Here is a 19,455-nt window from a genome sequence, read left to right on the forward strand (position 1 = left end):
GAGCCCATGTACAGATGGCTCTGGATAAACCATCTATTTGCAAAGGCACTGCCAAACAGCAGCCCTTTCCACTGCCAGCTGTATCCCGATAGCCAAGTGTTCACATCAACCAGCTGTAACCAATGACCTCCCACCTCCTGCATGTACCTAATCATGCTGAATGCCAGAGATGCTTAGTGCCAAACACACCTAATGTACCCTAATTTGACCTCTTGATAGCTCCTAGTGCCAAACACACCGACTGAATGTACCTGCCTCCAAGATTTGACCTCTTGATAGCTCCTAGTGCCAAACACACCTCCTGAATGTATCCTCCCTGCATGAGTGTCATACAAACCGATTTGACCTCTTGATTAGCTCCTCATTACAGCATCAGATGGAAGCACAGCACTTCTCTCTGACTGAAATGAATGGTCAAGTTGTGCCCAAGACCTGCGCCACTCCCCACGTTAACATCCTGTTAAATCTCTCTGGAGGTCTTATCCGGGTTAGATCTAATTAGTCTGATGCCCGACCTTAACTGACCAGATGAGACCAGACACACCCCATCCTTCCCCTCTTCTCCTCTGTCCATCTCGCCTCTCCTCCCCTCCCCTCCCCTCTCCTCTCCTCTCCTCTCCTCTCCTCTCTCCTCTACTGCTCTCCCATTCTTCCCCTCTCTCTTTAGAGATGTGACACGATGGCAGAGGTGCTGTCTGGATGAGCCCTTTACTAAGCCCTCTACTTGGCCTTGTAGTGAGAGCTGCCAGATACACACAGCTGGGCGAGGCTGTTATTACCAGTTGAAAGGGACTGGGGTGATATTTATTATAACTTTATTCTGAGCTAGTGATAGAACAATATTGTATATTGCATATTTATACTGCCTTTACGGCTGGGTGCAATCCCTCGCATTTTGCAATGTTTTCTGACCTACTGTATGTAGTAAATTGACATTGATTTATACAAGACTTATATTTATATTTTATATTAGATTGATTTATACAACTCTCCTTTTCCAATATGTGGTGTTCAGGTTTGAACCCTATTTCAGGTGATGCATTATGCTAAACGGCTCCTGAGAAATTTCCACTTTGCACATATGAATATTTACAGCACAATACATTTCAGTCCCAGATCCCTGCTGCCATGGCATTCTCCATAAAGGTGTCAGTGTGCTCACAGACTCATTTATTTTCCCCATGATGGCCATAACGTCGTCAGGCTCTCGGAGCCCCCTTTGAAAAGGTCCGTTTCATTTTGCAGGCACACACACTGTGTGTGTGTGTGTGTGTGTGTGTGTGTGTGTGTGTGTAGCCAGTGTTCACTGGTGAAACTGATGCTCAGTCTTATTAAATTGGCTCTGCTGCATTATTGCACCTTTTTCATCTCAGCAATATTGCCTTTCCACCGCACTCCTGCCTGCGTTAGCTGTCATGTTCATTATGTTTCTGGGTTTACATAGGGTAAGAGGAAGACATGTTGGTTATGCTTCTGGGTTTAGGGTAAGAGGGAGACGTGTTCGTTATGTTTCTGGGTTTACATAGGGTAAGAGGGAGACGTGTTGGTTATGTTTCTGGGTTTATATAGTGAAGGAGGGAAACATGCTCTTGCCCTGTGCTGACCTAAGGGGTTGAGCTGGTGTGATTTTTACTGGACAGCAAGGAGCTGTCGACACACACACATGACTTTATGGGACAGAAGAGAGGCCGTGTCTCTCCCCCAAACCCCACCTCAATATCGATGTTGAAACCATGACCGCTCACCACATAACAGTGTTCTTATTAACCCATTGATGCCTGATGTTGCGTTGCGCAACATTGGCCCTGGCTTTTCTTAAAAAGGGCTCAGGCATTCAGCACCCTTTTTTGCAGGTGCCTTAGGCGTCAATACCACTGGCAGAGAGTTGCTATTAAAAACCACATGCTGAAAAAGCTAATACAAAACATTTAGACTCCACATTTAGAGGAGCACATGAAATAAAACTATTCATGGAGCGTAAACAGATGGGTTGTTTTTCTAAAGGACTATTGGCCTCGAGTAAATCACAACAAAACATATGAAATGTACTGTATGTAATTAAAACTTGGGCCTATTTATGAGCATTTCTAAAGCCTGGCTCAAACTACACGACTATCGCGCCGATTCTCGGCTGAAAAACCCCCTTACGACAATCGCTGGAACGTTACCCCCCAGGACCATCGCAAGCAATTGTCGGGAAAGATTTCCTCGTCGTGAGCGACATTTTAAGATAGAACTTTGGCAGCTCAAAGAGTCGCCGATCGCAACTCGTAGAAATCAAACAGTGTTTGATATTTGCGACTGGAAATAGAACGTCGGGCATTGTCTCGGTGGCTGCGAGCAGTGACAAGATTGACAGTTGCGATTCTCTTCTAGTGTGCGGTGCACCCTGACGCCAAAATCGGACACACAATCGCTAGTCGTGTAGTTTGAGCCTGGCTTAAAGGACTATTGGCCTCGAGTAAGTCACAACAAAACATATGAAATGTACTGTATGTAATTAAAACTTGGGCCTATTTATGAGCATAATGTTGATGTTGTAGATTATATTTTGAATTGCTTATGCTAAAGGACAACTCACAACAAAAGATTGTCTCAGTGCTTTGACCATCAAGTCTCTAAAAGATGCTACGGAACTCTTCAGAAATAAAGTATCAATTCTTATTCTCAAGTCTGTAGAGGCAACAGAACTCACCATGGCTATTCTACAGGAGTTTGAAATTCCGTTTGACCGGTCTTCAATGTGCAGTTAAACTAAACATACATATAAGACCTTGACAAAAATACCCACACACACACACACACACACACACACTGCGGTTGTGAACTCTCCACGGCTATTCTACAGTCTCTAGTTGTGAACTCTCCACGGCTCTTCTACAGGAATTCAAGTTAAGTCAAGTGTACTTTGTCAAAAATCTATGTAACAGGGTTAGCACAGAAGTTTGAAATTCTGTTTGACCAGTCTCCAATGTGCAGTTAAACCAAACATACATATGAGACATTGAGAAAAGTCACCTACACACGCACGCGCACACACACACACACACACACACACACACACACACACACACACACACACACACACACACACACACACACACACACACACACACACACACACACACACACACACACACACTGCAGTTGTGAACTCACCATGGCTATTCTGCAGTTGTGTCGCTGCGGGCCGCTAAGGAAGGAGGCTCCACGCGGAGGCACCTGGAGGTGTTGGGGGTGATGCGGCAGGTGAGGAGCCCCCCGGTGAGGGGGAGGCAGCGGTGGGGAGGAGGAGGAGGAGGAGGAGGAGAGGGGCAGCCCCACGGGCCCCCCAGGCCCCCCGGGCCCCCCAGGCACGGGCACAGCATGATGGGCATGATGGCTCAGGTGGCGCTGCATGGGGGAGGGGCACTGGGGCAGCGGACGCAAACTTTGAGGTGGCACCACAACCTCTGGAGGACACAGGTGGGGAGGCTGGGAAGAAGAAGAAGAAGAAGAAGAAGAAGAAGAAGAAGAAGAAGAAGAAGAAGAAGAAGAAGAAGAAGAAGAAGAAGAAGAAGAAGAAGAAGAAGAGGAAGAGAGAGAGAGAGAGAGAGAGAGAGAGAGACAGAGAGAGAGAGACAAAGAAAAAAGAAAGAAAGAAAGAAAGAAAGAAAGAAAGAAAGAAAGAAAGAAAGAAAGAAAGAAAGAAAGAAAGAAAGAAAGAAAGAAAGAAAGAAAGAAATTGTAATTATTCCTTTTGTTGTTTTAAAAGTTCCTAATGCTCTATGTTTGTTCCTTGTAATAATGTAATAAAACAGATTTGAGATGAACTGAACTCAGTGACATACAGTGGAAGAGCCAGTGATACAGAAGGGAAAAGTGACTCCAAAGACTCAGTATTGTCTACACACATAGCAACGCAATCTTTACATTTGACATCAGTCCAGACAAAATAGCAGACACACTTCTGAATATGAACTGATTCTAGACATTTATCATTGACCTACATCATTGGCCTACCCATAACAGCTGCAAATCTTTCTGTCATCTCCCCAGACAAAGTGTTTAATTCCTGAATATGCAGGTGTATGCCTGTTATCGGCATGTGTGATACATTACTATGCATGTGTATGCCTGGTGTGTGATGTATTACTTTGCCTGAGAAGAATGAGAGCTGCGAGACAACAAACTGTGAGCTGCAGGATCAGGTTTAGTGAGAGGGGTGGAGTGGACACAGCAGGCTGATGGAGATGGGAGAGGAGGAGAGAGGAAGAGGAGGAGAGGGGGAGAAAAGATGATGAAGATGGGATCAGGTTTAGTGAGAGGGGTGGAGTGGACACAGCAGAACACAGCGGGAAGAGGATGAGGAGGAGAGGGGGAGAGATGAGGAGAGATGGAGAGATGAAGATGAGGATGAGGAGAGGGGGAGAGATGAAGATGAGGAGAGATGAAGATGAGGAGAGGGGAAGAGATGAAGATGAGGAGAGGGGGGGAGATGTCTTCCCCACTGGAGACACGGAGACGCTAATCTGCACGTCCTCTCTCACACTTGCAACTTCCTGCTGCTCACTTTACGCCACATAAATCACACACTTCCTCATCTCCTCACCCCCACACTCCTCCTCCTCCTTCTCTGCTCCTCCTCAACATACACACCATAAACATAAGGGGAGAAGAAACTGAGAAAGAAAAGAAAGGCGAGATCTTGACAACTGCCCAAGTGGAAAATGACCTCACCTGCACCCGGCTTACATCAAACAGTCTCTACATTACATCCTCTCTCTGCTTTCCAGCGCTGTGCGGCCCCAACCAGAAACAGATGCCACATAACACACAGAGCAGACCTCCACACCACCGCTCCCCCTCACCACTCTCTCTCTCTCTCTCTCTCTCTCTCTCTCTCTCTCTCTCTCTCTCTCTCTCTCTCTCCACTCGCTCTCTCTCTCCCGCTCTCTCTCTCCACACCACCGCTCTCACTCTCTCTCCACTCTCTCTCTCTCTCTCTCTCTCTCTCTCTCTCTCTCTCTCTCTCTCTCTCTCTCTCTCTCTCTCTCCTTCACTCCCTCTCTCTCTCTCTCTCTCTCTCTCTCTCTCTCTCTCTCTCTCTCTCTCCCGCTCTCTCTCTCTATCTCTCTCCTTCACTCTCTCTATCTCCCTCTCTCTCCTTCTCTTTCTCTCTCTCTCTACTGCCCCCCCCCCTCTCTCTCCAAAACGTCACCCTCTCTTCCCCAATCCCCACACACATCCACTGTACCTCACTCTTGGTAATTATGACTAACAGCTTGCTTATATGCATGTGCCAACCTGTGACAAACATGCACACGGTCTTAAACATATACACACAGACACAGACACAGACACAGACACAGACACACACACAGACACACACACACACACACACAAACACACACACACACGCAAGCACACTCTCTCTTTCTCTTGAAAACCAATGAAAACCTCCATATTATGCACAAACACAATATTTGCAGTCTTTCGATTACCCACCAACCACATGTTTCTTTACATCAACACCCGGCCCCTGGACAGCTGCTGAAAAGCCCCCTGCTGACTGGCACACACACACACACACACACACACACACACACACACACACACACACACACACACACACACACACAAAGCCCCCCACTGATTGGCTGCTTCCTTTAAAACTTCATGCTGAGTGGCCATGAAGGGAAGTGTCTCTTGATTTGATTGTCAGGATTTTTTTCCACTGTAGCCTCGCTTGGCTAACAACACTCTCCAACCATACTAATCAATATAGTATCATGCTGAGCAACAACGACGGAGATTTCAACGGACGGAGACATCAATTACTAGCCCTTCTCTAAACATCAATTGCTGCCGCTTCTATCCATCAATTACTACATCAATTTCTAGCCCTTCTCTGCTGGTTCTCTTGTCCTTCCACTGTCTCATTTAATTACGGTTTGCCAATTTCAAATTTCTGTGCAGCAGGTTGGAAACAAACATACAGTGAGAGTGGATCGTAAGCATGCTTTATTTGCAGCAAACAGCTAAAAGACGACGTGGGAGAGCATCAAATGACTTAAAGGGAGTCAGACATACTTGTGCTTCCTCAAAAACAGAAAAATCTTCTGCCTCCTCTTGAAAGGGAGACATTACATGCACCTTTCAGACTGATGTCAGAGGAAGGAGGAATTCACTTGTTGCGGAAAAAAAACTCTTCCTGCGTATGTGTGTTGTGTGTCCTATCAAGGTACCTTGTATATGCTGCCACTGTGAGGTTTGGCCCCTACCTTGTATATGCTGCCACTATACTGTGAGGTTTGGCCCCTACCTTGTATATGCTGCCACTGTAAGGTTTGGCCCCTACCTTGTATATGCTGCCACTGTAAGGTTTGGCCCCTACCTTGTATATGCTGCCACTGTGAGGTTTGGCCCCTACCTTGTATATGCTGCCACTGTAAGGTTTGGCCCCTACCTTGTATATGCTGCCACTATACTGTAAGGTTTGGCCCCTACCTTGTATATGCTGCCACTGTAAGGTTTGGCCCCTACCTTGTATATGCTGCCACTATACTGTAAGGTTTGGCCCCTACCTTGTCTATGCTGACACTATACTGTAAGGTTTGGCCCCTACCTTGTATATGCTGCCACTGTAAGGTTTGGCCCCTACCTTGTATATGCTGCCACTGTAAGGTTTGGCCCCTACCTTGTATATGCTGCCACTGTACTGTGAGGTTTGGCCCCTACCTTGTATATGCTGCCACTGTACTGTGAGGTTTGGCCCCTACCTTGTATATGCTGCCACTGTACTGTGAGGTTTGGCCCCTACCTTGTATATGCTGCCACTGTAAGGTTTGGCCCCTACCTTGTATATGCTGCCACTATACTGTGAGGTTTGGCCCCTACCTTGTATATGCTGCCACTGTAAGGTTTGGCCCCTACCTTGTATATGCTGCCACTGTACTGTGAGGTTTGGCCCCTACCTTGTATATGCTGCCACTGTGAGGTTTGGCCCCTACCTTGTATATGCTGCCACTGTACTGTGAGGTTTGGCCCCTACCTTGTATATGCTGCCACTGTACTGTGAGGTTTGGCCCCTACCTTGTATATGCTGCCACTGTACTGTGAGGTTTGGCCCCTACCTTGTATATGCTGCCACTGTGAGGTTTGGCCCCTACCTTGTATATGCTGCCACTATACTGTGAGGTTTGGCCCCTACCTTGTATATGCTGCCACTGTAAGGTTTGGCCCCTACCTTGTATATGCTGCCACTATACTGTGAGGTTTGGCCCCTACCTTGTATATGCTGCCACTGTAAGGTTTGGCCCCTACCTTGTATATGCTGCCACTGTAAGGTTTGGCCCCTACCTTGTATATGCTGCCACTGTAAGGTTTGGCCCCTACCTTGTATATGCTGCCACTGTAAGGTTTGGCTGGGTCTGGCCGTGGAGGAGATAAGCGGCACACTGGAGGTCGATGAGGTTGACTGGACCCCCGGTTCGGCCCCACAGACCTGCAAAACATCAACACCATAGACTGTATAATCACCCAGTTCAGGCAAACAGACCAGGGAAACATCGACAACATAGGCTGTATAATAAATGGATAAAGCATCCATGACGTCAGACAATTGTTACGTTTACATGAGACATTTAATTCGAAATTAATTTACTTTAATTCTGAATAAAGCTTGATTCCGCTTTGAAAACGTAATATAATCACCTCTTAATGCGGAAAGATCAAAGTAAACTCGACAGAACTATTTCATTCTGAATTATTAATTCGGAATTAAAAACACCATGTAAACGTAGTAAGTGTGATAGGGCAGTCATGGGTGAGCGGTTAGGGCGTCAGACTTGCATCCCAGAGGTTGCCGGTTCGACTCCCGACCCGCCAGGTTGGTGGGGGGAGTAATCAACCAGTGCTCTCCTCCTCCATGACTGAGGTACCCTGAGCATGGTACCGTCCCACCGCACTGCTCCCCATGGGGCGCCACTGAGGGCTGCCCCCTTGCACGGCTGAGGCATACATGCAATTTTGTTGTGTGCAGTGTGCAGTGTTCACGTGTGTGCTGTGGAGTGCTGTGTCACAATGACAATGGGAGTTGGAGTTTCCCAATGGGCTTTCACTTTCACTTTCTTTCAAATGGCAACCTGTGTCAGTGCTGTGCCATTTACTGTGCATACTGAGATCTTACTGAGGTCTTTAGTGTGTAGTGTCCAGGGAGTTTGGACCACTAACGTTGTGTTCTTACTTACTGAAATTGAACGGACTAGCAAAGCTTGACGGACTAGCATTAGCTTGCAAAAATTCGATGCAATTCATTTGTGCTTCTCTGTTAGCATGGCCGACAGAGAACCATGCCAGTGCTCATTCCTGAAAATAAACCCCAGAAACAGACTGACTTAAAAGACTGACATGTTCATGCTGAAAATCGGAGCGTTCGCAAACCGTAGAGTTGGTTCATATTGCAAACAAACAACAACAAAAACACCTAGCGCATGTTGTGAACCAAAAAATACATGGTTTCCCATGAAAACTGTGAGAACAATGTAGATGCAAGCAGGTTCACACAGGTCACACGTGGCAAACTACACCAGGTGGTTCCCGCATTAGCTCTGGCTCTGGGGTTGCATCCCAATATGCGACCTTGCCTCCTCCACTTGCCTCCTCCACTCGCTTCTCGTCATGATGACATCACTGACAACAGCATTATATTTCAATATCTTGCAAAAGCTCAATTGTAGAGTCTTTTTCTCGTTTGTAATTGAGATGGTGAATGAAAAACAGTCCCTCAAAAGTTGTTGTGGCTAGGCTGACAGCTGGGAGACTTTATCGTTTTCTCCACGGAGGAGGGGCCAGGAGGCGGGACGAGGAGACAAGCACAAGTGGAGGAGGCAAGGTCACATATTGGGATGCACGACTCTGGCTGTCCTGGAGCTTGTACAGCTACTCACAGGAAACTGATGAAATACGAGCTGTGTAGATTTAATTGCGATAATTTCAGTAACTGTATTAGACTTTAATTGGTCACATTTATTTGCTGGCTATAATGTCCTTCGTTCAGCTCATTAAGCTTCAGGTGGATAATTAGGTTCAATTAAAAATGTAAATGCGAGATCCACATGGCTAATTAAACCCCAATAATAAGATTAATTGGTTGTAGTAGTGGATCCCCCTGAGGGTAGTTGAGCGAGATGGGAAGGTATTGGATGGGGGTCTCTGTGGGTGAGAGAGATGGTGAGTTATATGGGAGTCTCTGTGTCAGGTGGCATATGGTGCAGATAATGCAGAGGAATGAGGGGACTCCATTACAACTGGCCTTCAAGGTCTGCACACACTGCTGCAACAGCATTGCTGAATCTGTACATTTACCCTGGCGCATTGGTTCTGACAGCATTGCTGAGCAAATATCTCTTCCGAAGCTATAGCATTGCTGGGCACAAATCTGTAAATTTATTGACAGAGTACTTCATGAAGCAAGCAAGCATGGTGCAAGTAGCAGGTTAATTCAACAATGGATTTGAAACAAGTCGATCCGACAAAAATAAACCTCTGTCGTAATCTAAAAGGTAACGTTGGCAGATATTAGCACCGTTGTGAGGGGTTCTAACCGAAAACAATGGGATTGAAGGTCTCGGAGTGCAGTGGCCTTAAGAGTGATACTGTCCCATTTTTTGAAATAAGCTCATATTACACATTCCCTTGAGTTAAATCATTGGGTTTTACCTTTCTCCTGTACTTTCAACCGTTCTCTGAGTATGGCAGTGCAAATTTTACCTCTAAGCTAGCAGATAACATTGAGTCATATGAGACCGGCTGGCGGCTAACTGGTCTCATAGGACTCAATGTTAACTGCTAGCATGGAGGTAAAGTTTGCACTTTCATACCCACAGGACGGTTGAAAGTATAGGAAAACGGTAAAACCCTATTATTCACGTAACTCAAGGGGAGGTGTAAAATAAGCTAATTTCCAAAAAATGGGACAGCATCACTTTAAAGGTACACTGTGCAGGAAATGGTCAAAAAAGGTACTGCAAATATGCTGCTCATTGAAACTGGGCTGCCTATTGCCAAATTTGATCTTTACATGAAAGTTTACTAAGTAATAAACAAATATTTCCTAGTATGGTCCAAGTAGAGTAATTTTTGCAGCTAAAAATGGCTATTTTTGGAAATTCAAAATGGCGGACCATGGAGAAGATCCCCCTTTTCATGTATGAAATGTGCAATTTTTCCAGTCATAATGAATACTTAGATTTTGATGGTAGTGGTAAGTATTAATGAAAAATGTAACATTAGTGAATGGGCTCATGAATTCTGGAATTAAACAACTAAAAATCTCACACAGTGTCCCTTTAAGAGTGATCTCCCCTTACCTCAGCTTCTCGATGGTGCTCTTCTTATTGGCGAAGATCAGGCTGAGATTCTTCCTCTTGACACAGATGAAAACCCCGACCCCCACCAGGCACAGGAAGGCCACCAGGCCACCCATCACTGCCCCGTGGTCTACAGAGGGAGAAGGGGGAGAGAAATCCATTAAAATACCAGAAGCAAGGCCCTACCGTGGCTGATATGGTAGGGCACATGTTTATCACTCGGCCGACCCGGGTTCAATTCCCGGTCCGGGTCCTTTGCCAGTCCTTCCCCATCTCTCTCTCCCAGCTCACTTCCTGTCTCTCCTTCACTATACTGTCTCACAAAAAAAGCAATTCATGCTGAAAAGCCCCAAAAAATACTTTAAAAAAATAAAAAATACCAGAAGCAAGATCACGTTAATGGGCACATGCATCATGACAGAATGGGAGCGAGTCTCACAGGGCCGCTGTCCACAATAATAATAATAATAATAATGATAATAATAATGATAATAATAATAATAATAATAATAGTAATAATCTTGATGTAACGTACCGACGAGTCTGACCGGGCCGCTGTCCAGACTGCCTCCGAAGCCGGCCTTGTCACAGAGGGGAGGAGCCCAGTGCGCCTCACAGTGGCAGTTCTTGTTGTTGTTACACACCTGACAAAACAAAAGAGAAGTTGTTAACTACAGTAGTTACTTTGCTGTTTTCAATGCATTTTCCCATTGGTAACTACCGAAGTTGCTAACAAGGCTAACAGGCTCACGTGAGTTTCTCAAAAGAGAAGTTGTTAGCTTGTTAGGGAAAATGCATTGAAAACAACAAGCACTTCCCCCTGTCTATCACAGTTCCCACCTGTTTCCACATGGGCCCAACCCTGCAGGGTAAAACAACTCTGTCTCCTCTACTCTCTTTCCCCCTTTCTCTCAGGGAATCCTCACGGTGGGGCTACGCACGCACACACACACACACACACACACACACACACACACACACACACACACACACACACACACACACACACACACACACACACACACACACACACACACACACACACACACACACACACACACACACACACACACACACACACACACACACACACACACACTCCACAGGATTCCCCTGTGAGCTAATGGGGAGCAGCTGTACTGTAAGGCGACCAGCTGCCAGGAGAACATCTTGGACTGATGGAGAGAGGAGACGCGGCTCTGTCATGGTGTCTTTAATAGACAGACTCTTCAAAAGACATTTAAAAATAAGAAAAACAGGACACACGGGGCAGCAGGAGACTACCCAGCCTGGATTGGGAATAGCCTGAAGGAGCATGCGGAGTGTGGCACACATGTGTTGATGTTCTCCGGAATGTTTCCCATCATGCACCCTGGTTTAGGTCACTATGTTTCCTATCATGCTCGCTGGTTTAGGTCATGATGTTTCCCATCATGCTCTCTGGTTTAGGTCATGATGTTTCCCATCATGCTCTCTGGTTTAGGTCATGATGTTTCCCATCATGCACCCTGGTTTAGGTAATTGGATTAGAGTGATGAAGAGGGGATTGGTCCTCCATTGTGTGTTTTATCCTTCTATACATCACACAAACATGTCTTTTTTCTCCATCTGTATTTGGTCTGCTGGTCCAGACAACGTGTAATGATGACCAGCAGGAGAGTTTGGCCAGCGAGACTGGATATAATGTTCTGGATATAATACTGGCTTGGCCTGTCTCTGTCCTGTAGATGAATGAAGAAGCTGCCAAGAAACTGTAACCCATGGCAACAATGGAACCATCACTATGCACCACCTGATATTCAGAAAGCAATCTGCTAGACTGGGGGTAGCAGGGCATTGAAAAAAGAGAATAAGAATGAAAGTTTAAGTATTCAGCAGAGATAACTTTTCAAAGCTGTGTGATAACTCTGCATATGAAGAGTTCAGATGCAAAACCCCCTAACTCCATTTCTGAAGACCTGCACTTCTATATTTTTAGAGAACCCCATTGTTGGTTTGGTTTACATTTATGTACTTGATAATACATATAAATAGTTATACTACATGGATAAAATAACACAATATGCAATTTTGATAGCTTTGTATTAAATAAAAAATAATTAAGATTATTTTCTGAAAAGGCACTTAGGGGGTTTTGCATCTGAACTCTTCATATTACGTAAGTAAATTTCACACAGCCCTGACTGGCACAAAACATCGGCTCCAAAATGGTAACTCACTGAGTTGTGAAAAGACCTTTTCATTTGCCAACCCAAATACTAGGTGAAAATACATTAGATCTTTTTTTTCTAAAATATTTTTTCTTAAAATATTCACCAGTGATCCAGGGGGATATACATATTTCTAAGACTTATCTTCACATTTCACTGCATTTTAGGGCCATGGACGAGTGCCTTGGAGTCAAAGTATGATGAATAGTTCAATATAAAGCCGAACACAAATGAAGTCATCACGCCGCAGTGATTGAACCTTTCAGGAGTATAGATGATTGATTGTGTAGCATTGTGGATTTTTGCTTCACATCACACCAGTGTGGCGACATCATGGCATGGAGGGGTGTGTCCTGCAGTGCCAGACCTGTGTCTAAAGCAGTGGTGTCAAACTCAAATTCACAGTGGGCCAAAATCTAAATCTGGGATGAAGTCGCGGGCCGAACTCAAAATTCAAAAAGTATTGAAATTGTGCATGCACGCACATGCTTACAATACTCAAATGCTTACATCGTAGCCCCTTAATGCGCGCCGTACCTCCAGTGGCACGCTGTAATGGTCATTGAAATGTACCTACCATAGCACTACAATACTATGACACAACACAGGCCCTTTAGTAATGCACCACGACTTGGTCATTACCATACTGGTAACAACAAATGTATAAAGCCGCGTCTTAAGGGGTTAAACACTCAATCCCAGCAGATATTGTTGTTCAAATGTGCCTGCACAGTCTGTTGTTAATGAGTGGAAGACATGGAGAGCATGTGACACCCAAAATGTCATGTTCAGGTCATATTAAAGTACATTAATGTGTAGGGGGGCCAACTGTAATACACATTTGAAATGATCTCGCGGGCCAAATAAAATGACTCCGCGGGCCAAATTTGGCCCCCGGGCCTGAGTTTGACATCCCTGGTCTAAAGGAAAGGGCAGTGCTCCTGCACGAGGCGGCACTCAAACCGGAGGAGGTGGAGATGGAGCATGGACAAGTTTAAAGAGGGCAGGGGCTGTAGGGCATCTAAGTTGTGCACAGGGGCTGTAGGGCATCTAAGCTGTCTACAGATGGAGCATGGACAAGTTTAACCTTTAAGAGTGTGGGTTTTTGAAAATTCTATAAAAAGAATGCGTTCTATAACGATGCAAGATTCTACAGTTGTCTACAGGGGCAGTAGGGCATCTAAGTTGTGCACAGGAGCTGGTTAACTCGACTCAATTCAGGCCAGAATTCTCCTACACGAGCTAGCACTCTGCCTTAAACCGCTAGAGGAGAGAAGGAGGGTTCCAAGTTGGGTGTCAGTTCGTCGGAAATCATTTTCCTTGCTAATTCCTTGTTAATGTTGGACATGTAGAACCGTTTGGTCGAAAGTTGTAAAATTGGCACACTGATTCGACATCGTCCCATCACTATATCCAGCAAGGTTCATGTTTCATTTGAAGTTGTTGCCCTTGTTCTCCAATCGCCTTGGGAACCTGTGGGCACCTCCCGTATGGCCATGAGTTTCCTGTATGTGAGAGATGATGGTGGGGTGCGGTGCGGTGCATGTGGCAAAACACTCACAGTATTAAGCTTATTAAGTGTATTTCAATACATGCCTCAGATTAGAGCATGACATAAAAGTAATGATCTACTGTAGTATTTGAGGAGTAACTATTCACCTTTTTATACTAAATAGGATGTTTGTGTGTGAGATACTCATGAACGGCGTGACGTTTTCCATGTGCGTTACGCCCATTTGTGGGGGAAAACAACCCATGCAAGTCAATTGGTGATGTTGGGGTTTAATAAACGAAAAATACGGACCTGTAGACTCGCGTTGTTCACGCGCAACATGCCGAAAACGTGTTGTGTTGCTGACTGTTCAAATAATATAGCCAACCAGCCGTCGTTGAAGCATGGACTGTGTTCATTTAGACAAGCCGCTGTAGCATGTAAGTCAATGAGACATTTGTTTTGTTTTCACCCTTAAAGGGGCGTAACGCACATTTACGAGCAAAGTACCCAGATGGCCGCTCATGAGTATATGACAGTGGGGTGTGCTGCATGTGGCAAACCACTCACCCCGCGCCCACTGCACTTTCCCACACAATCATGGACGCCGAACACGCTGACGTTCTGGCACTGCCGGTTCAGGCATATCTAGAGGAACACAAAACACAGGAAGAGACATTTTAGGTTTACAAATGAAGAGTTTCATTGCAAAACGACATGTCCACATTTTTTACTTTTGCATTTTATTGTTGGAAATGACCGTTCAGAGGTCCCATCATCGATGTGTGAATTCTTGCCATTCAAATGTGTTGAGAGCATACTTTTTTAACCTACGGTAGCCTATATTAAATGCATTTTGCAATGCAATTCAATGGAATGCTCAATACAAAAATGCCGGTTCAGGCATATCTAGAGGAAAACAAAAACACAAGAAGAGACATTTTAGGTTTATGAATGAAGAGTTTCATTGCAAAATGACCGTTCAGAGGTCCCATCATCGATGTGTGAATTCTTGCCATTCAAATGTGTTGAGAGCATACTTTTTTAACCTATATACAAGGCATTTTGCAATGAAATGTAATGGAATGCGTAATACAAAAATGTCAATTTCCCCTCATGCTCCAAAATGGATGTATGGCATTTTGCAACCAAGCTCTTCAAATACAGGCATCATCTCAGCAGAATCTCATCTAAACATATCATGGGCAGTCATGGGTGAGCGGTGGGCAGTCATGGGTGAGCGGTTAGGGCGTCAGACTTGCATCCCAGAGGTTGCCGGTTCTACTCCCGACCCGCCAGGTTGGTGGGGGGAGTAATCAACCAGTGCTCTCCCCCATCCTCCTCCATGACTGAGGTACCCTGAGCATGGTACCGTCCCACCGCACTGCTCTTTTTTGGGCGCCATTGGGGGCTCCCCCCTTACACGGGTGAGACATAAATACAATTTCGTGGAGTGCTGTGTCACAATGACAATGGGAGTTGGAGTTCCCCAATGGGCTTTCACTTTTCACTAAACCTGATGGGTGAAGTGAAAACTCCCAAAGACCCCCATGAGTGTGTTATCTTTGGAGGAGCACGTGTGAGTGGATCAATGCAATCCTCTGCGTTATTACCAGAGCTCCCTGACATCATTAACAAACTCAGCACAGAGTGTTTTCACTGACAACAAACATGGCCGCCTCAAGGAGGGTGAGGTTTCTGGTTTCTGGTTCTGTTGTTGGAGAGCTCCACCCAAGAGGAAATAAAACCTGTGACAAGGACCTAACTCCATCCACGTGTGGCCGAGGGGCCCAGCTGTAGCGGGGGGGGGGGGGGGGCAGCTGTAGGGTTTGTGTGTGTGTGTGTGTGTGCGTGTGTGTTGAGCCAGGCTCTCCATCCCTCACTTGCGCACCACAACAGCAACTCAAGTGAGAGTGTTGAGCCAGGCTGTGTGTGTGTGTGTGTGTGTGTGTGTGTGTGTGTGTGTGTGTGTGTGTGTGTGTGTGTGTGTGTGTGTGTGTGTGTGTGTGTGTGTGTGTGTGTGTGTGTGTATGTGTGTGTGTGTGTGTGTGTGTGTATGTGTGTGTGCGTGTGTGTGTGTGTGTGTGTGTGTGTGTGTGTGTGTGTTGAGCCAGCCTCTCCCTCATTCACTCCCTTGCTCTCCACAACAGCAACTCCGGTATACAAAGCCACATCTGAGTAATGCACTGATCTCACCCCCTTTCAACGGTACTTTCCAGTGTCCCTGCACCCTGTTAAGGCCGTTAAAACATGAGGGCATCGCCTGGCACTGTCCTGACATTTTGGGCCGCAGCCCTCTGCAGATACGTCCCATTAAACTGAGCTGCATAATGGACTGGCAGAGTTTAAGGATGACGCAGAATTGATCTCTACAAAATTGTTTTTTGACTTTGCTTTCATGATTTATTTTGGTACAGAATGTAAGGTATAAACGATACATAGAGGAGAGATTTGATTTGATTTGATGTTTTTCCTTTGTGTGTTTATTGATCTACTGTACTGTATGCTTACCATGCTGCCTCCATGCTGTACACTCCTATGCTTGGAAGTCTACATAAGAACAGTATGTGTACTTACAGTATGTGTACTTCATGACTTGAAACATTTGGCTTTTGTCATGTTTTTCCTTCGTGTGTTTCTTTACATCCTGCATGTGCTTACCATGCTGTCTTTTTTCATAACGTGCGCTCAACTCCAAACTGATTCTTTGGGTGCGAGCAAACAGATCCATACATTTTCTTTGTAGAACGTCTGTCTGTCATGCTAAAGGCCAATTTATACTTATTGGCGCTGACGGTTGCAGAGCCTGTACAACAGTCTGTGCGCGACCACGCCCCCCCGCGCAGAGGCTCTGCAACCGTCATCGCGCGCATCAAAAAAAATCCTGACTACATGTCAGACGGTTGCGAAGGTCGCAGAGAAAAGGCGCTGTGATTGGTCGTCTCGCTACTTCCTCGTTCTCGTGGCGGCACTGTTCTCTGGTAGTTTTCGAGAGCCAAACTGTCAATATTCTGTGGAATACAAACGCTTTCTTTCTAGTCTGTGTTAATAAATGAAGCTACAATGACTGAATTAGTAAGTAACAAACAAACAATACATCAGTTTAGCACTCGCGGCACAATGCCTGCAGTCTGACTACTGTACTGTAGCCTTGTAGCTATGTAGCCAAATGTAGCTAACGACACGAGACCTCATGCGCAGATCTATAACATCAACAGTGGTTAGCGACCATAAGCAACAGGCGCCGTTGCTGAACTATAATCTGCCCTTAAGAGCGGGAAAGGATCTGCACACTGCTTACAAAAGACTTAATTTATTAGGAGCAACATTTCGATCATAGATCTTCTTCAGGCATCTTACGTCTGTCTGTCATGCTAACCCACTAAAATACAATACAAGAATCACACTCGAGAGGTGCGGCCTTTCTCACCATGCTGTCTCCACATATCCTGCATGTGCTGCTCACCATGCTGTCTCCACATTTGGTTCCCGTGAGCACCAGTCCAGGGTCGGGCATGTCGTCCCCCAGGTAGACGTGCGTCCCGCGGCACAGGATGCGTCCCCCTTCCTGCTGAGGGATGTTGGTTTCTATGGAAACCGCGTTGGTGCCAATCACGGGTCGGTTGGCTCCCCCTTGGCACTGTATTTTACCACATTTGGCATCTCTACAGGGCACACACAACACAGACGGATAATCAGTTGACTCCTGTCACACTTCAGTGTTTCAGGTAAACCTGATGTCTTTTATAGATAGTTATAAGAATGTCTCAAATGGTTTAGTTATTAGCAATTACATTACACTTTATATCCAAAGCAACTTACGGTTATTGTCAGTACAGGATATTGGTTACAGTCCCTGGAGCAACGTGGGGTTAGGTGCCTTGCAACCCTCTGATCTAAAGGCCATCTCCTTCGCCACTACTAGGCCATGGCTGGCCAATTAGTTGCTTGGGCAGAACAGGGGTTCCCAACCTTTCTCAACTTGGGGCCCACTCAAAATTGTCAAAAATATTCGGGGCCCACCTCTAACCCAATTAAGAATAAAACTCAAATAAATCAACAGCAACACACATCAAAATATGATTATCATTTTTGGAAAATGACTTCAAGGCCCACTTGGAATACCTTCAGGGCCCACCAGTGGGCCCCGGCCCATAGGTTGGGAACCACTACTGCTGCTACTTCGAAAACAGCTGCTAGATCAACAGCTCAGTAATTAGGGCCTACTCAGTATTATCTCCGTTTTCACAATGGAAAAGCTTTCATATAACAATGGATGCAATCTTCAGACATCCTGTAAAAAGACTCTCACACGCCCTATCTCCTTCTGTCATTAGTACAATTACATCAATCAAGACACAGTCCACCAAGTGTGTAATGCATCTGTGAACCGAGCTCAATTAAAGACGTGTTTTACACGGAGCTCAATTAAAGACGCGTTTTACACTGAGCTCAATTAAAGACGTGTTTTACACGGAGCTCAATTAAAGACGCGTTTTACAAGTGCTACATCTCCATGCAAATGGCCATCAGCATCCTAATAGCTTGTTTTGTGATGATATCCTTCCTCTGTCAACACCCATCTTGTTATCTTGTTGTGTTGCGGCACTCTTGCAAAGCGGAGCTCGGCGGAGCCCCTTAATGCACGCCGTTCCACCAATGGAACAGTGCAATAGTCAGGGAAGCTGACAGGGGGGCAAAGGGGTCCCTTATTTGTACCGGGCCCAGGGAGAAAGGGGCCCCAGAAATGGGTATTCATTACGTGGGGGGGGCATTCAGGTGACTTTGTCCCGGGCCCAGCCAAAGCTGTCAGTGGCCCTGGTAATAGTCATTGAAAAAACGCTACTACCATAGTACTACACCACTATGACAGTGCACAGACAGGGCCTTTAGTAATGCATCACGACTTGGTCATTGCCATTCTGGTAACAGCTAGTTTATAACCGGGGCCGCGTTTCTCTGGGTTAAGTCATGCTGAAAATACAGAATGAAATATAGAATGAATAAGGAGGAATATGAAGATTGTCATTAATTCAGGTCATCTGAGTCAAAAGAATTTAGTAGAGTAGAACTGACCAAGAACTGACCAAATCTAACTGCTGAGCAGATGAAACATTTTCAAGCTACAGAAAAAAGTCCAGTAGCTTCAAAACCTAAACTCTATTGATGAAAAATGTAGAAGGAAGCAAGCAGAGGAACACGAGTGAATAACTGGCCAAATCTAAGAACTGAGCAGACGAAACATTTTCAAGGTACAGAAAAAAGTAAATTTGCGTCAAACTCTATTGATGAAAAAGGCATAAGGACACAGAGTCAGACTAGAAGAGAAACACGAGTGGATAGTCTCTTACTGAGCCTCGCATTTGGCGAAGGATCCTTTGCCGTCTTTTCCACAGTTCCC

General features: G+C 45.5%; 1 protein-coding gene across 2 annotated transcripts in view; it reads right to left on the bottom strand.

The window, feature by feature from the left end:
- LOC134466935 (disintegrin and metalloproteinase domain-containing protein 12-like) overlaps positions 1-19,455 on the bottom strand; it is a 154,105-nt gene that overhangs the window by 9,737 nt on the left and 124,913 nt on the right. Inside the window, exons 15-21 of one of the 2 annotated variants that reach the window (XR_010038450.1) lie at positions 19,406-19,455; positions 17,521-17,719; positions 14,625-14,702; positions 10,888-10,996; positions 10,353-10,482; positions 7,378-7,486; positions 3,160-3,474 (exon numbers count right to left, since the gene is read on the bottom strand). The exon at positions 19,406-19,455 is cut by the window's right edge and continues 59 nt beyond it. Coding sequence is in view for 1 of the 2 variants with exons in the window: in XM_063220861.1 (XP_063076931.1) it covers positions 3,160-3,474; positions 7,378-7,486; positions 10,353-10,482; positions 10,888-10,996; positions 14,625-14,702; positions 17,485-17,719; positions 19,406-19,455 (1,026 nt within the window). In the remaining variant the exon portion in view is untranslated. Of the gene's footprint in view, positions 1-3,159; positions 3,475-7,377; positions 7,487-10,352; positions 10,483-10,887; positions 10,997-14,624; positions 14,703-17,484; positions 17,720-19,405 lie in introns of both variants that reach the window. The other variant, XM_063220861.1, reaches the window with a different exon arrangement.

This window comes from Engraulis encrasicolus, chromosome 17, assembly GCF_034702125.1.
Source record: "Engraulis encrasicolus isolate BLACKSEA-1 chromosome 17, IST_EnEncr_1.0, whole genome shotgun sequence".
Classification (NCBI taxonomy): Eukaryota; Metazoa; Chordata; class Actinopteri; order Clupeiformes; family Engraulidae; genus Engraulis; species Engraulis encrasicolus.